Source organism: Hyla sarda, chromosome 4, assembly GCF_029499605.1.
Source record: "Hyla sarda isolate aHylSar1 chromosome 4, aHylSar1.hap1, whole genome shotgun sequence".
Lineage (NCBI taxonomy): Eukaryota > Metazoa > Chordata > Amphibia > Anura > Hylidae > Hyla > Hyla sarda.
This window is the reverse complement of record NC_079192.1, coordinates 134,226,811-134,244,885: the sequence shown is the minus strand read 5'-3', so window position 1 is coordinate 134,244,885 and position 18,075 is coordinate 134,226,811. Positions and strand designations below refer to the sequence as shown.

Here is an 18,075-nt window from a genome sequence, read left to right as displayed (position 1 = left end):
CAGAAGCAAGGTCGGACGTAGCAGAAGGTCGGGGCAGGCAGCAAGGATCGTAGTCAGGGGCAACGGCAGAAGGTCTGGAAACACTGGCAAGGGACACACAAGGAACGCTTTCACTGGCACTAAGGCAACAAGATCCGGCAAGGGAGTGCAAGGGAAGTGAGGTAATATAGGGAGTGCACAGGTGATAACCCTAATTGGAACCACTGCGCCAATCAGCGGCGCAGTGGCCCTTTAAATCGCAGAGACCCGGCGCGCGCGCGCCCTAGGGAGCGGGGCCGCGCGCGCCGGGACAGAACAGACGGGGAGCGAGTCAGGTAGGGGAGCCGGGGTGCGCATCGCGAGCGGGCGCTACCCGCATCGCGAATCGCATCCCGGCTAGCAGCAGGATCGCAGCGCCCCGGGTCAGAGGACGTGACCGGAGCGCTGCAGCGGAGGAGGTGAAGCGAGCGCTCCGGGGAGGAGCGGGAACCCGGAGCGCTCGGCGTAACACTAATCTTATGTGTAATATCAGGTTCTCCCCACTAGATGGTGCCATAACTGTGCAGATGCTTTTTGCATTATATGTTTTCTATAGGTTTATTTTCTTCTTGTTCTTTCCTTCCACAGTAGCTATGCGGTTGGGTTTGAGACCTCTTGGTTTCTCCGTCCAGTCCTGCCTACCTTTTGTGCATGATTTCTTATTTATATTGTTAGACCGGTCAAAGCTGCCTGTTTCCCTTCTACCTTCCATGTTCGGCTGTGTCCCCTGTGGTGTTGCATATCATTGCCTCTCATGGCTACCTTAAAAATTATCTCATAGAATGTGGGGATTTGGGTACCCCTAAGAAAAGGGCATTGTTTCCCTGCAGGAAACCCATCTTACCTCAGATAAGAAAAACACTTGTTCTCTCGCCCCTGGGTACAGTGGTCCTTGCACTCCTTTCAAGATTCCTATTCTAGGGTGGTGTCTGTCTTGGTACATAGATCGCTTAGGTGGGAGCCCATAGCTACTCGTAGGGACCCTCATGGTAGATTTTTATTTATATATGCCTATATCCATAACATCCTGTATGTTTTACTTTTACTTTATGTGCCCCCTCCTGCCTCCCTGGACATCGTACATATGGCAGTTGTCTTCGCGGCTGACTACCCTAATGCTAAGAGTATTTGTCTCGGTGACTTCAACTTACTGATAGACCCCATCTTGGATAGACATAGTCCCAGGGGAGTTCCTCTTGATGTGACTTGCCGTACACAGCCCACCCCATTTGCTTCCTTATTGGAGGAGATGGGCTGGATAGATGTATTTCAGGCCCACAACCCCACTCTCCGAGTTTATTCCTGCTATACCCCGGGACGTAATGCCCTCTCTCGAATGTAATGCCTATGTAATGCTATGGCTCTCTCCTTAGTCTCTGATGTCTCCTATGCTCCCCGGGGTGTTTCTGATCACTTCCCGTTACAGCTGACATTGTCTATGGGTCAGGCCTCTGGCCTCTCCCATTGGAAAATCCACCCCTTTTGGTTAGACCTTATTGGCACTTCAGATAGGATCCCTGATCAGTTGCAGGTGTTTTTACAAGCTAATGTAGCTGATGCCCCCTTACCTCTAGTATGAGAAACCTTAAAGGCCTATTTGAGGGGTTGCCTCCGCTCTACAATTTCCTACATCAAAAGAGAAGGTTCTCGTAAAGAGGTTGAACTCGCTGCCTGGTGCTCTGAACTGGAAGCGCTGAATGTTGCGGATCCATCCGAAGCCATTGGCTCACGGCGGGCCGACAATATATGCTACATTTAAATGAGAAAATGTATAGAAAGCTGTTTTTTTTTTTGTTTGTTTGTTTTGTTTTTAACAAGACAGCATTATTTTGAACATGGCAATTAATCTAGTAAGTTGTTAGCTCACTTAGTTTGCCGAAATTCTACCTCGTCCGTTATTTTGAAACTCAGAGCCTCAGATGGGTCAGTCCTCATTGATAATGATGCTATTGCCAGGCAGTTTTCCTCGTTTTATACGGATTTATACAGTTCTAAGGTACAACCATAGTGGTCATTTTGAAACCAGAAAAGGATCCTATGGACTGTGGTTCCTATCGACCCATATCCTTATTGAACCTTGACTAAAAAAATTCTCACTAAAGTACTGGCTAATAGACTGAACCAAGTTATCCTTACTATTATATACCCTGATCAATCAGGCTTTATGCCTGGAAAATCCACTTCTGACAACATTGCTGTCCAGATGGGTACTGTGATGCAGGGTGATTGGGCTTTGGCAACGCTAGATGTGGCCAAGGCTTTTGACTCCATTGAGTGGGATTACTTGCAAGAGGTGCTCCGTAGATTTGGACTTGGCCCTGTTTTTTGGAAGTGGATTTCTATCTTGTATATATCTCCTATGGCACAGGTCATGGTTAATGGTATTTGCTCCTTTCCATTCTCCCTGGGAGGGGGACACGACAGGGGTGCCCGCTGTCGCCACTTTTGTTTATTCTGTGGCAGTGGAGCCCCTGGCGCTCCTCATTTGGCAGGATTCTACTTATGGGGCATGTGTCTGGGGGGGGGGGGGTGAACATATAGGCCTATATGCAGATGATATGGTTTTATTTATGTCCATACCCAGGATTGTTCTGCCTCATGTTATCCGCTTGATGGACAGGTTCAGAGTTTTCTCGGGCCATTGTATCAACTGGACGAAATAAGTATTCATGCCTCTGCTAGGGAGGGAGATCGACCTTCGGTGGTATGGTGCCTACCCGTTGTCCAGTCCAATACCTAGGCATTTTTATCAATAAAGACCCCTCATTAGATCTACATTCTAATATGTTTCCCTTGCTTCCTTATGTCCGTACTAAATTTAAGATATGGGGTTCTCGCTCTAATTAAATTGATTATTCTTCCCAAATGCCTATATTGCCTGGAGCATTCTGCTGGCCCTTTTCCTAAGTCCTTTTTTGATTCTATCCAGTCCCTGATGTCTCCATCCATTCAAAGGTGGCCCTTTTGATCTTACAATGCCCTAAACAGTGGGCAGGGGCCGTGCTCCCTGACCTCCATATGTACCACTTGGGCAATCAGCTCCGTCCTAGTTATTACCGGACTCCTTGCCCGGTTTTGAGCAAATCTTGGCGAGGTTTATTCATTCCATGTCACTGCGTCCTACATTGGAGGGCTCCACATTGGGAGGCTTGCTTCCCCTTCACAAAATTGCGATACAAGTTTGGAAGGCAGCCAAGAGGATACATGACTATACTGATGTGCCATCTGACCTACCGCCGTGGCATAACCCTCCCCTACCTCAGTTGCTGGGGTCCCAGTACTCTGGCTTCTGGAGTGGGGTTAGCGTTGTTTCTTTGTCTGTGGAGTACTGATGTCCTTTACCCAATTGCAGGAATCTTATAATGTACATAGGAACTCTTTTTACAAGTATTTACAATTGTGCCATGCTCTTCAGGAGCAGTTCCCAGTGGAAAGCCCTCCAATCTCTGATTACCCCCTGATAGGGGTTTTGAAGTCTCAGGGTCCTAGAGGTCTGATCTCTGCCTTATACAAAAACCTCATCCAGGCAAAAATTACCCACAAGCCTGTACCGGCTGAAAGACGCTGGAGGGATAATATGCCTGAGATGTCTGCTGAACAGTGGGAGGAGGTTCAGGCATCTCACACCATGGTTTCTCCAGTGGCTAACAATAAACTGATTCAATTATATATTATTCATTACAGCTACATTACCCTTGTTAGACTGTTAACCATGGGTCATTCTGACTCGGCGGCATGTCATCGTTGTCATGCGCCTAGGGCGGACTTCTGGTATCTTATATGGGACTGTTCCTATGTTGTGCAGTTCTGGATGGAGGTTCTCCAGTTTATAGCTACTTTTGTACATCCTACCCCCCAGAGATCCTCTTCTTAGCTTATTTGGTGTCCTGGATGAGGAGGTGTGGCCATATCATGTTCCTGTGCTTCTCAGGGAGTCTCTATTCATGGCGCATAAAACGGTGGCCCTTCGCTGGATGGACCCTAGACCTCCTACATGCTCTAAATGGAATAAGTTGGTTAACAAGATTCTCCCGTTTATGCACGTTGTCTACAAGAATAGGAAGTGTCCTGATAAATTCTATAAAGTATGGGGAGACTGGTGCTCTTCTCTCAACCGTATACACCTGCAGAGATGCGCAACTTGCGCTCTTTGATCAGTGGCATCGCTAGGGGGGGCCAGAGGGGGCCATGGCCCCCCCTAGATCAGGCCGTGCCCCCCCTTGTGCCCCCCCCAATTTAAAATAAATAGGGCTGTCCCGATACTAGTATCGGGGCCAGGGGTGGACTGATCGGCTGGGTAAAGAGCCCGCTGCAGCTGCTAGGGATATCCCTGCGCTGCTCCTGGTCTGCGTATCATTAGCAGAGACAGGCAGGGCAGGGATGAAGGTACCTAATGATGGCTCCACCCCCAGCACTGGAGAGGACGGGTCCTGAGAGCTGACAGGCCTCCAGAACACAGAGCAGCTTCATGTGAGGTGAGTGATGTCCTCCCTCTCTCCCCCCTGATCAGCAGTATATCCTGGGGCTGGGTCATGTGTATAGTAGCAGTCCAGAGGGGTCACTTTCCCTCCTTCAGTGTCCACAGGTCACATTATCATAACAATTTTTGAGAAAAATCGTGGCAAAATTGAGCGGTTATACCGCGATTTTTAGTAAATCACGGTAAAACCGCGCAATTTTTGCAGCGATTTTTCCATAAATTGTTCTGGTAATGTGACCTGTTGGTGACCTGTGGACACTGGAGGAGGGAAAGTGACCCCTCTGGAAGGACAACATGTGAACACACTGCTAGTTTATCATTAAACCCCATTAAATCGCATGTACAGGATCAGCTGCATATTTTTGCTGTATATTTTGGGCAGCTCATTTTGCAACCCATTAGCTTCAATAGGTAGCAAAATCAGCTTCAGAAAATTTACAGCAGATCCTGTACGTCTGAACGTACCCTAAGGGCTCATTCAGGGGTCGATCCACAGTGTATGTTACGCTGCAGATCCACCAACAATGGACCTCTACAGTGCTGCCTCCATCTGTGCCTGCTCATAACGGCAATCCTTCACTAGAAGCAGACATGCTTTTGATGTGTATACTCGCACACATCATGGCCGCTCCTCCTGCTCTCTGAACTAGGCCGAGAGCAGCCGCAATGTGTGCGAGTATACACATCAAAGCGTGTCTGCTCGTAGCGAAGGATTGCCGTTATGAGCAGGCACAGATGAAAGCAGCACTGTAGGGTCCATTGTCGGGGGATCCGCAGCGTAAAATATGCTGGGGATCCATCCGTGTAAATGAGCCCTAAGGACACAAGGCATACATGTACGCACAGTGTCTGCTCCCACTGTGTTGTATAAATCATTAGCTAGAACCCTCGGCTAATGCCAGACATCACCAATCAGGCTGATGTCTGACATTAACACGTTAGATGCCGCTATCAAAGTTGATGGTAGTGTCCAAAAGTTTTAACGCCTTAAGGACATTTTTCCGTTTTTGGACTTTTGTTTTTTCCTCCTTACCTTTTAAAAACCATAACCCTTTCAATTTTGCACCTAAAAATCCATATTATGGCTTATTTTTTGTGCCACCAATTCTACTTTGTAGTGACATCAGTCATTTTACCCCAAAATCTACGGCAAAAATGGAAAAAAAAAAATCATTGCGCAACAATGCTTATGCAGAATTATAAAACTACATCCCTTTCCCTTATCCCCTTACACCCTTCCCTTCAATCCCCTGGTTGGACTTGATGGACGTATGTCTTTTTTCAACCATACTAACTATGTAACTATGTAACAAGAATGTATGAAGATTTTAAATTAAATTTAAATTTTTTTTTAATTAAACATGTTCTGCACAGTGTGTGTGTATGTGTGTATATATATATATATATATATATGTATACACACACATGTTTTAAAATTGCCCCCCCCCCACTTTTGTCACTGGCCCCCCATGTGCCCCCCCTAAATATGAATGCTGGAGACGCCACTGTCTTTGATTCCATAACTATGTGTTATTTTGCCCTACGTATATGCTCTTGTACTTCCCTCACTCCATGTCTTCTCCTCTCCTTTGTGTGTCTCCATTTTCGCTCCCTTTATCACCTTATTTTACAGGCAGCTTTGACATGAGTATCCGTTCAGCTCTGTACTCTGTTACTGGTGGGTAAGGTAGGACGGAGATATTTCGTCCATTCACGTGACTGGATTGTTATGTTCTCTTTTACTGTTGATGCCAGACTATCCTGCATAGTCTCTACAAGTCTACAGTCAGAATGATTATTTATGTACATTAGTATGCACATTTTGCTGTATTTTCCCTGTATTTACTACCTATGTATTTCTGCTCTGACTTCTGTAAACCGGTGTTTTTTTTTACTGTTCCAATAAAACAAATTAAAAAAATAAAATACTATAATACAGACACAGGTCAAAGTACAGTAGGGAGCAGACAGACTAACAGAAGCAAAACTAACAAACACACACAACAAGTCAAAGTCCACTATCTGCGTCAAAAACCAGGAATGTCGATACCAGAAGAGTCAGAGAGCAGAGCCAAAGGGTCAAAATGCCAGATATAACAGAAACAGTATAAAGCTAGCCAGGAGTACTGGCTGAGCTCTTTAGAAGGCAAAGACTGGGAGTAGACTGTCAGCTTAAATAGGTCCAGACCAGGTGCTCACATAAAGGTCAGCTGACCAGTTTCAGCAGATAGGCGTAACCAAAAGCAACAAGACCAAATAAAAACTCTCAGTGCAAGTTAACCCTTTGGTTACTTACAGTAGGTATGGTGTTCTATGGATGCAACTCAGCATTCTTTCTCCTCCAAACACGATGAGTTATGTTTTTATCAAAAAGTTCTACTTTGGTTTCATCTGACCATATGACATTCTCCCAATACTCTTCTGGATTATTCAAATGCTCTCTAGAAAACTTCACACGGGCCTGGACATGTACTGGCTTAAGCCAGCTTAAGGGATATTATCAGTGGTCTTGTATGTCTTCCATTTTCTAATAATTGCTCCCACAGTTGATTTTTTCACACCAAGCTGCTTGCCTGATGCAGATTCAGTCTTCCCAGCCTGGTGCAGGTCTACAATTTTGTTTCTGGTGTCCTTCGACAGCTCTTTGGTCTTGGTCATAGTGGAGTTTGGAGGGTGACTGTTTGAAGTTGTGAACAGGTGTCTTTTATACTGATATCAAGATCAAACAGGTGCCATTAATACAGGTAACGAGTGAAGGACAGAGGAGACTCTTAAAGAAGAAGTTACAGGTTTGTGAGAACAAGAAATCTTGCTTGTTTGTAGGTGATGAAATACTTATTTTCCACCATAATTTGGAAATAAATTCTTTAAAAATCAGACAATGGACTTTTATGGATTTTTTTTCTCATTTTGTCTCTCATAGTTGAGGTATATCTCTGATGAAAATTACAGGCGCCTCTCATCTTTTTAAGTGGGAGAACTTGCAGAATTGGTGGTTGACTAAATACTTTTTTGCCCCACTGTATGACCTGTGGTTCACAGGTTATTGTTTGACCTGACCATTGACTCTGTGCCATGTAACATTTAACACTTACCAATTTTACACTAAAAATATGTTGATGAACTGACAAACTAATACATAAATTTTATTATAAATGTTTTATTCCTTTACTTTCAGGTACAAATATGTCTCCATATGATCAACTTGTTCTGGCCTTGGCCTGGGACAGAGTAGATATTGCCAAAAACTATATTTTCATACATGGACAACAGTGGTTGGTATGGAAACATTTTTATATGAATATATGAAATGTATATTTTGCTTAATGTTGATCTGTCGAAGGCCTGAAGGCCTCATTCACTTTTGGCAATGCAGTTTGAACGACAGGAGTTTAGCGGAGAAAAAAATAGTGCATGTACTATTTTTTTCTTCACCAAACTCTGCTAAACTGCTGGGTCCCCTATGGGCCCCATTCTAGTGAATGAGGACTGTCAGGACCCGGAAGTGTCCCTTGTGTTCTACAACCAGTGGGACAGATGCAAACAGCAATGTGTACCTAGCCATACCTGTATAACTTTGAAGAAACCATATGTAAAAAAAAATCCTATTTAATATGTGTATAATAACTGATTTGGGGATATCTTTTTTTTATAGACAGCACCATTGGAACAATTAATGCTGGATGCACTTGTAATGAACAGAGTGGACTTTGTCCAACTTCTTATAGAACATGGTGTCAGTATGCACTGGTTTCTAACAATCTCCAGACTGGAAGAGCTTTACAATGCAGTAAGTGATCATAGAGTCACAACATTGTAATTTATAATTAAATACAGCTCAAACACTGTTATAAGGAAAATTTGTTTTTTGCTGACAATGCAAATTTATGGCAGCATGACTTTGATAGCTTGAGCTTTATACTATCTTTAGTTCATGTTTAAATTTGTTAAAGTGTTCGTTTCAGTTTGTCCTAAGCCAAAACACACTAATGGGTTAAGTCAATTTATACATTTTGTAAAACTTTGATCAAACCTTTGGTTCCTCTCAGAAGAAGATTCTTATATTGTTTGGTTAAGATTTGCATCTTCTTGCTCGTTCCTTAGAACTACATTTGCTAAAATATAATTTACGCATTTGTGCAAGATTTCCACTGTGGACAAGAACTGTGGACAAATGGACCCCAGTATTTACCAAGAGTCACCATAAGTAGAGGGAAGTAGAGGGTCTGCAAACTAGATGGTCAGTCTTTTTCCCTTGGGGCACTTCCAGCTAACGATGTCCTGGCTGATGGTAATTGGAAGGCCCTTGGTGGTAGTAGTGCAGTTAAAACCAAGACATCAGGACTCAAGGATGTTGCAGCGGAATGGGTAAATTTTCTGAACTTCATCCACGCTGGCAGATGGTAGTGAAGGAGTTAACCATATAGATAAAAGGTGTTTAGACGAGTAGTTCCTAAGGTGGTACATCCTCTATAAGGACTTGAAGAAACTCTGCAGGTTGGATCCCAGCAGAGAACAATCGCCTGATTCCACCCAAGGTCCACAAACGCACAGACAACTAAGAGGCCCTTGAAATTGCTATCCCCTCTGATTCAAAATTTAGAAGAAAGAAAATAAGTCCTTCAGGTCATGGCAAAATTTGTATGCAGAATAACTTGTAGAAGTCGTATAAATTCTTGGTACACGCAATCCTGGTAGTCTTTGTCAACTAGCTCATACACAGAACAGAAACTATGCTCAGAGACCTTCCAACTTCTTGCCCTTTGTGTGGATTAATATAGGGAGCATATTATACTAGCACCACCTTTGAAATTAGAAAATTCTAGACGGTTAAACTATCATACTGCTTTCCACCAGAGGTTGCAAAAATAGCTGATAATGTGCATGTGTGTTTGTGAATGGGATTAATTCCTTGATACCATCTGCCATTACGTTAACATAGAATAGTGCAATGTAACATTATATTGCAATTTTACATACAGTACAGTAATTGCTCAGGTGATGCTTCATCAAACCATAATGTGCATCAATGTTTTTAAGGATTTTGTGAGGATGCTGCAAATGTGTCTGTCAGCCACATACAGTATAGTAAAAATGTTAAATTGTTATACTAAAAATCTTGAAGAAACACATAATATTTACTTAAATCGTTGGGGACCTCAATGTGGGACCCTCTTCTCCATTCCTAGTGCCTTCCAAATGTTTAATAGGCCCCAGAACCCTCCCATGGCTTGTTTCTTGTTTTGTAATCTTCTGCCTGGTTGGGTTAGGGGTTTAATAGTATTTGTATGCTGTGGAAATTTATGCATGAGATGGATTGTTGAAACTTGAGAAAACTATAATAATAAAAAAAGTCAGGACACTAAACAGATCAGGATACACAGATTCTGGATCACACAAGACTAAAAACAGTAAAACAACACCATGTATAGATGGATCAGGACCTATACCATGGCAAAATATAAAACACAAACAGGTCTGAATACCAATCAGGATACAGGTTACAGATACAAACTAATTAGAATTAAACTGACGGCACTTGACAAACAGAACAAGACTAAAAGCAAAACAAACAGGTCAGAACCATAAAGCTATGTGTGGTGAGGGCAGATGTTTTTACCCTAGGGGCAGATGGCATTAAACCCTTGTATTTGTGACGCCAGGGCGTGGTTTAACCTGTGCACCACCCGAAGGTATGCAGCTGGATCCTGGGCTAGGCAGGGGGGGCAAATAAAGTTATAGAACAACAGCAGCTTTACTGAGATAAACAGGTGTAAAAGTCTTAAAGGACATTTGTACTGCATGAATTTTTCATGTTCCTGTGCCCGGGCTGCAAAAATAAACAAAATAAACTTTAATTCACCTTCCTACGTTCCCCCAGTACCGTACTCACGGTCCCCCACTGCGATCCTCTTGCTGCTTCCTGGGTACGGTAATGTCACAGTGCCGTCAGCGTATCACCGGCCGCAGCAATGTCCCGCCTCGGCCGGTGATTGGCTGAGCGCACTGTCATGTAAGGAGCTGGCCAGAGCCCAAGAGGTGACCAGTGACTTCAGAGCTTGTGGATTTGGCCAATATGCTGCAGGGAAGACCTATAAAGTCCTAAGATACGTGGCTCCAAATTAGAATAAAAAGAAGTAGGAAGGGGTTATAACTGAAAGAACCAATGTATATAAATAAAATGCCAAAGGCGTACCAAAACATAACCTTAACACCAAATGATGCAAAACAATATATTTAAAATATATATATTTTTATTAATTAAAATATACGTGAATCTAAAATGTACAGATAGATATTTTTATATATATCTACATGAATACATGTATATCAATGTACGCATAAAAAGTTCATCTCAAACATAAAGTGCAAAAGTACATACATAATATTTAAAATGTACATATAGATATTTTTATATATATCTACATGAATACATATATATCAATGTACGCATAAAAAGTTCATCTCAAAAATAAAGAGGTGCAAAAGTACATACCGTATATACTCGAGTATAAGCCGACCCGAGTATAAGCCGAGACCCCTAATTTCAACCCAAAATCCCAGGAAAAGTTATTGACTCGAGTATAAGCCTAGGGTGGGAAATACCTCATCCCCCCCTGTCATCATCCAGACCCGTCATTAACATCCTCATCATCCCCTTGTCATCATCCCACACATCCCCCCTTCATCATCCCCTTGTCATCATCCCACACATCCCCTTATCATCCCACACATCCCCCCTTCATCATCCCCTTGTCATCATCCCACACATCCCCTTATCTTCCCACACATCCCCCCTTCATCATCCCCTTGTCATCATCCCACACATCCCCCCTTCATCATCCCCTTGTCATCATCCCACACATCCCCTTATCCCACACATCCCCCCTTCATCATCCCCTTGTCATCATCCCACACATCCCCCCTTCATCATCCCCTTGTCATCATCCCACACATCCCCTTATCATCCCACACATCCCCCCTTCATCATCCCCTTGTAATCATCCCACACCCCCCCCCCTTCATCATCCCCACCCCCCTTCATCATCCCCACACCCCCCCCCTTCATCATCCTCTTCTCATCATTCGCCCTCAGTGGTCTTCAACCTGCGGACCTCCAGAGGTTTCAAAACTACAACTCCCAGCAAGCCCGGGCAGCCATCGGCTGTCCGGGCTTGCTGGGAGTTGTAGTTTTGAAACCTCCGGAGGTCCGCAGGTTGAAGACCACTGCGGCCTTCAACATGCGGACCTCCAGAGGTTTCAAAACTACAACTCCCAGCAAGCTCGGGCAGCCATCGGCTGTCCGGGCTTGCTGGGAGTTGTAGTTTTGAAACCTCCGGAGGTCCGCAGGTTGAAGACCACTGCGGCCTTCAACATCATCCAGCCCCCTCTCACCCCCTTTAGTTCTGAGTACTCACCTCCGCTCGGCGCTGGTCCGGTCCTGCAGGGCTGTCCGGTAAGGAGGTGGTCCGGTGAGGAGGTGGTCCGGGCTGCTATCTTCACCGGGGGCGCCTCTTCTCCGCGCTTCCGGCCCGGAATAGAGCCGTTGCCTTGACAACGACGTATCTGCGTCGTTGTCAAGGCAACGTGACTATTCTGAGGCCGGGCCCGAAGCGCTTAGAAGAGGCCTCCCCGGTGAAGATAGCAGCCCGGACCACCTCCTCACCGGACCACCTCCTTACCGGACAGCCCTGCAGGACCGGACCAGCGCCGAGCGGAGGTGAGTACTCAGAACTAAAGGGGGTGAGAGGGGGCTGGATGATGTTGAAGGCCGCAGTGGTCTTCAACCTGCGGACCTCCGGAGGTTTCAAAACTACAACTCCCAGCAAGCCCGGACAGCCGATGGCTGCCCGGGCTTGCTGGGAGTTGTAGTTTTGAAACCTCTGGAGGTCCGCAGGTTGAAGACCACTGCGGGTGGGGGAGTTCACTCGAGTATAAGCCGAGGGGGGTGTTTTCAGCACGAAAAATCGTGCTGAAAAACTCGGCTTATACTCGAGTATATACGGTACATAATATTTAAAATGTTGCAATAAGGATGCAGGGGAAACAGAGATCCTGGTAAAACGCAGTGTGGAGCTCATCAGATAATAAAAAAAGGGGTGTATACAATTACAAGTGCAAATCTGCTGTATGAAAGAAGAATAGCAGCAATAGTGTGTCCAGGACTCGCCCTTGCCCTGCTATAAACCTCAGACGCGTTTCCGAGGAGTGCTGGTTGTAGCTATATATGTACGATATGTATATAATGTTATCCGAATGAGAGAGGAGTAACACACCTGTCAAGAGAGTAACAGAACGCCGCTGGGCTGCTGGACTCATGTCACATGTGAGTTAGGCCGAACATATTGAAGAGTGCGCGGCTACAAGAGGATGGCCGCAAATGAAAGTACAGTGCATGCGTGCGCTAATCAATACTAGAGGGAAAAGGGGATGACTACCCCAAAATGGGCGCGTATCGCATCACAGCGCATGCGTGCGCTGATAGATGTGAGAGGGAAAAGACTGACTATCTTAAAGTGGCAGACATGCATTATATTATGCATACCTAAACAACCCGAATACTAGGAGAAAAATGCAGTACTATAAAAAATGGCCGGCCCAGAGACATAATTAATATAATGATAATAATATAATACATGCGAATATAATGCATAAATATATAAACCTTATGAGGGAACTGGCTGTGGACTATATAGACATATATGAATAAGATATGAAGTGTAAAATGGGAGATCCACGTGGGAATGCATAAATACCGTATTTATCGGGGTATACCACGCACCAGCCTATAACACGCACCCTCATTTTACCAAGGATATTTGGGTAAAAAAAGTTTTTTTTACCCAAATATCCTTGGTAAAATGAGGGTGCGTGTGTGTGCATGCATATACCCCGATACACCCCCAGGAAAGGCAGGGGGAAAGGGGTCGTCGCTGCCTGCTTCTTTCCCCCTGCCTTTCCTGGGGTCTAGAGCCCTGCTGCCGCTTCTCTCCCCCTGGCTATCGGTGCCGCTGCCCGTTCTCTCCTCCTGACTATCGGTGCCGGCAATGGGGCAGCGGCACCGATAGCCAGGGAGAGAGAAGGGGCAGCGGCACCCATTGCCGGCGCCGCTGCCCCGTTGCCTCCCCCATCCCCGGTTGTATAATTACCTGTTGCCGGGGTCGGGTCCGCGCTGCTTCAGGCCTCCGGTGTGCGTCCCATGCGTCGTTGCTATGCACTGCACGGCGCGGCGCAATGACGAGTGATGACATTGAGCAATAAGAAAGTAATAGTTCAGTAGGCAGGCGGCAGAGGAGCAAGGTCAAGTCACAAGAGCAAGAGATCTGATACACAGCAAGGCAATACAGAGGAATGCTTTCTCAAAGGCACAAGGCAACAAAGATCCGGCAGGGAACTGAGGAGGGTGGAGGAATTTATAAATGAGCCACAGGTGGATTACACTAATGAGCGTACTGGCCCATTAAATCTTAAAGCTCCAACGCGCGTGCGCCCTAGGGGACAGGGAAACACATGCGCCGGAGCAGAGAGGCAGAGGCAGGAGAAACACCCGGAGAGTGACGGACCGGGGCTCTCATGCGGGCACGTCCAGGGATGCGAGTCCCAACCCACTGTTGGCAGCAGAAGGTAAGGGGACCATGCGCTCACGGCCAGCGTGTGTGGCCGGAGAGCATAACGTAACAGTACCCCCCTTTGGTCTCCCTCTCCTCTTACGAGAGAGAAAACTCCTGAGAAGGTCACGGTCCAGGATATTCATCTCAGGCTCCCAAGATCTCTCCTCAGGACCGTAACCCTCCCAGTTGAACAAAAAAAATTGTTTACCTCTCACAGTTTTTGCAGTAAGAATCTGTTTAACTTTGTAGATGTCAGATGAGCCGGAGACAGGTGTGGGGACAAGATTCTTCTGAGAGAACCGGTTTATGACAAGAAGCTTGAGGAGAGAGACGTGGAAAGAATTGGGAATACGTAGCGTAGCAGGTAGACGGAGTTTGTAGGAGACAGGATTGATCTTTTGTAGAATCTGGAAGGGACCAAGGTAGTGGGGACCGAGCTTGTAACAGGGGATCTTGCAGCGGATGTACTTGGATGAAAGCCAAACCATGTCACCAGGAGAGAAGGACTGAGGAGGTCTTCTACCTTCATCCGCTTGCACCTTCATGCGTGAAGAAGCCTGGGACAACGGCTGTCGGGTCTGTTACCAGATGGTGGAGAAGTCACGGGCCAGCTCATCAACAGCATGCACACCAGAGGAGACTAGGAGAGGAAGAGGAGAATGGAGATGGAGATGGAGTCCGTAGACCACAAAAAACGGGACGACCTTGTGGACTCGGAATCCTTATGATTATATGAGAATTCAGCCCAGGGGAGAAGGTCGACCCAATCATCTTGGCGAGCTGAAACAAAATGCCAAAGATAAGTCTCAAGGATTTGACTAACCCTCTCCACCTGACCGTTGGACTGAGGGTGGTAGGCCGGGAAGAAGTCCAGATTGATGTCCAGACGGTTACAGAGGGCTCGCCAGAATTTAGAGACAAACTGCACACCTCGATCCGAAACGATATGCTGAGGAAGACCATGTAAACGAAAGACATGCAACAAGAAGTACTTTGCCAGCTGGGGGACAGAAGGAAGACCTGGTAGAGGAATGAAGTGAGCCATCTTGGAAAACCGATCTACAATGACCCAGATAACAGTGTTATTATGAGAAGGTGACAAATCGGTGATGAAATCCATGGCAATATGGGACCAGGGAGTCTCTGGAATGGGTAAAGGCTGTAAGAGTCCTTCAGGTCTTTGTCGAGGAGTTTTGTCACGGCACATGTTTCACAGGACCGAACAAAATCAGAAACATCACATTCAAGATGGGGCCACCAGTAGTGCCGGGAAATAAGAAGTAGAGTCTTGCGTATTCCAGGATGTCCTGCTGTCAAGGAAGAATGACCCCATTTCAGGATCTTGCGTCTCAATCTGGCAGGTACAAAGGATTTTCCCGTAGGAACTTGCTGAATCTCGGCAGGAGCGTCAGGAATCAAATGATCAGGAGGAATAATATGCCTAGGCGTGGAGTCCAAACCAATGATGTCAGAGGACCTGAAGAGAGCATCAGCCTTGATGTTCTTGTCTGCTGGACGGAAATGAATGAAGAAGTTGAACCTAGAAAAGAACAGTAACCATCTTGCCTGGCGGGGGTTCAAACGCTGAGCAGACTGAAGGTATAGAAGATTCTTATGATCGGAGTAGATGCTCACTGGATGAGAAGAACCTTCCAATAAATGTTGCCATTCCTCAAAAGCTAGCTTGATAGCGAGGAGTTCACTATCTCCAATGGAGTAATTCCTCTCAGCAGGAGAGAATGTCTTGGAGAAAAACCCACAAGTTACACTCTTGCCCTTGGCATTTTCTGAGTGAGGCATCCGCACCCGCTCCAATAGATGAGGCATCAACCTCCAAAGCAAAGGGCCTCTCCGGATCAGGTCTTGTAAGCACGGGAGCAGAGGCAAATGCAGACTTTAAACGGGAGAAGGCCTCTTCAGCCTCTTGAGGCCAAGATTTAGAATTAGATGCCTTTTTAGTGAGAGCCACAATAGGAGCAACCAAGGATGAAAAATGTGGGATAAACTGACGATAATAGTTAGTGAATCCAAGAAAGCGTTGAATCGCACATAGGCCCGACGGACGAGGCCAATCCAATACTGCAGACAACTTATCTGGATCCATCTGCAGGCCCTGATGAGAGACATTGTAGCCAAGAAACGGAAGACTAAATTTCTCGGACAGGCATTTCTCCAGTTTGGCGTAGAGATGATTCTTCCGTAGTCGCTGAAGAACGAGACGAACATGAGTATGATGCTCCTCTAGGTTGTAAGAGAAGATCAGGATGTCATCTAGGTATACGACAACACAGGTGTAGAGAAGATCACGGAATATATCATTGACGAACTCTTGAAAAAGCTGGAGCATTGCAGAGACCAAAAGGCATTACAAGATACTCAAAATGTCCATCACGAGTATTGAAGGCCTTTTTCCATTCATCTCCCTTGCGGATACGAATGAGGTTATACGCACCACGTAAGTCAAACTTGGAGAAGACCTTGGCACCATGTAGACGGTCAAAAAGTTCTGAAATAAGAGGTAGAGGGTAGCGGTTCTTGACCGTGATTTTGTTAAGTCCCTTGTAGTCAATGCATGGACAGAGTGAGCCATCCTTCTTCCCTACAAAGAAGAAACCTGCTCCAGAAGGAGAAGAGGACTTACGGATAAATCCTTTTTGGAGATTCTCCTGGATATACTTAACCATGGCTTTGGCCTCAGGAACTGATAGAGGGTATATCCTCCTTCGAGGAGGAGTGGTACCAGGCAGAAGATCAATAGGGCAGTCGTAAGGACGATGTGGAGGAAGAGACTCAGCCTGTTTCTTGCAGAAAACGTCAGAGAAATCTTGGTAAGGTGGCGGCAGGCCAGGTAAAGAAGGAAGACGAGAAACAACGCAGAACAGGTTGGAGGCAAATATTTTGACAGGATTGTCCCCAGCGAATTATTTCTCCAGTTCTCCAATCCAGTTGTGGGGAATGGCATTGCAGCCAAGGAAGGCCAAGAAGAATCTCAGAAGTACAGTGTGGCAGAACATAGAATTCAATATTTTCTTTCTGTGAACCATACAGTCCAGATTTTGTCCATTAACAGAGGAGATGAACAAGGGCTTGGCAAGCCGAGTAAGGGGAAGACGATACTTTTGGACTAAAGCCGCATCAATAAAGTCACCTGCTGATCCAGAATCCAAAAATGCTGTAGAGCTGAAGGAAGACTTGGCTGAAGCGAAGACTTGTACAATAATAGTTAAGCGTGGAGAGGTAGTATTCACACCCAGGGACGCCTCTCCCACGTACCCTAGGTGTGGGCGAACTGTACAGTCCTTGAGAAAGTGCTCCGGGCTAGCACAATACAAACACAAATTCTCATTGCATCGTTGTGACCTCTCCTGTTGTGTAAGACAAGAACGATCTCCTTGTATAACATCTTCGGCAAGAGCCACAAGAAACTGAAGAGGGGGACGTTGAAACACGGGTGTCAGGGGGCAGGTTCCCTCTCTAAGCGCAATTCCTCCTGTCTCTCGACAAAACGCACATCAATGCGTGTGGATAAGTTCTGTCAAAGAAGATGGAGGATCACGTGCTGCAAGAGCATCTTTAATCCTGCTTGACAGTTTTTTTTTATGTGGCACACAAGGCCTCATCATTCCAGGCAAGTTCAGAGGCTAGAATGCGGAATTGAACCGCGTAGTCACCAACGGTAGAATTCCCTTGACAGAGGTTCAGCAACGCCATCTCATCTAAAGAGGCACGTGCGGGTTCCTCAAAGACACTGCGAAATTCAGCCAAGAATGCCGACAAATAGGAGGATACTGGATCACCATGGTCCCAAAGGGGTTTAGCCCAAGCCAGGGCTTTTCTGGACAGTAGACTAATGACAAAGGCCACCTTAATACGTTCCGTCGGAAACAGTTCAGACATGAGCTCCAGGTGCATGGAGCACTGTGTAACAAAACAGAGAGGCAGAGGCAGGAGAAACACCCGGAGAGT

At 45.8% G+C, this 18,075-nt stretch overlaps 1 protein-coding gene across 1 annotated transcript in view; it reads left to right on the top strand.

Annotated features, from left to right (window-relative positions):
* Nucleotides 1–18,075, top strand: part of LOC130367398 (transient receptor potential cation channel subfamily M member 7-like) — a 141,721-nt gene that overhangs the window by 47,763 nt on the left and 75,883 nt on the right. The window contains 2 exon segments of the mRNA XM_056569817.1: nt 7,677–7,777; nt 8,154–8,288. Coding sequence (XP_056425792.1) covers nt 7,677–7,777; nt 8,154–8,288 — 236 coding nt within the window.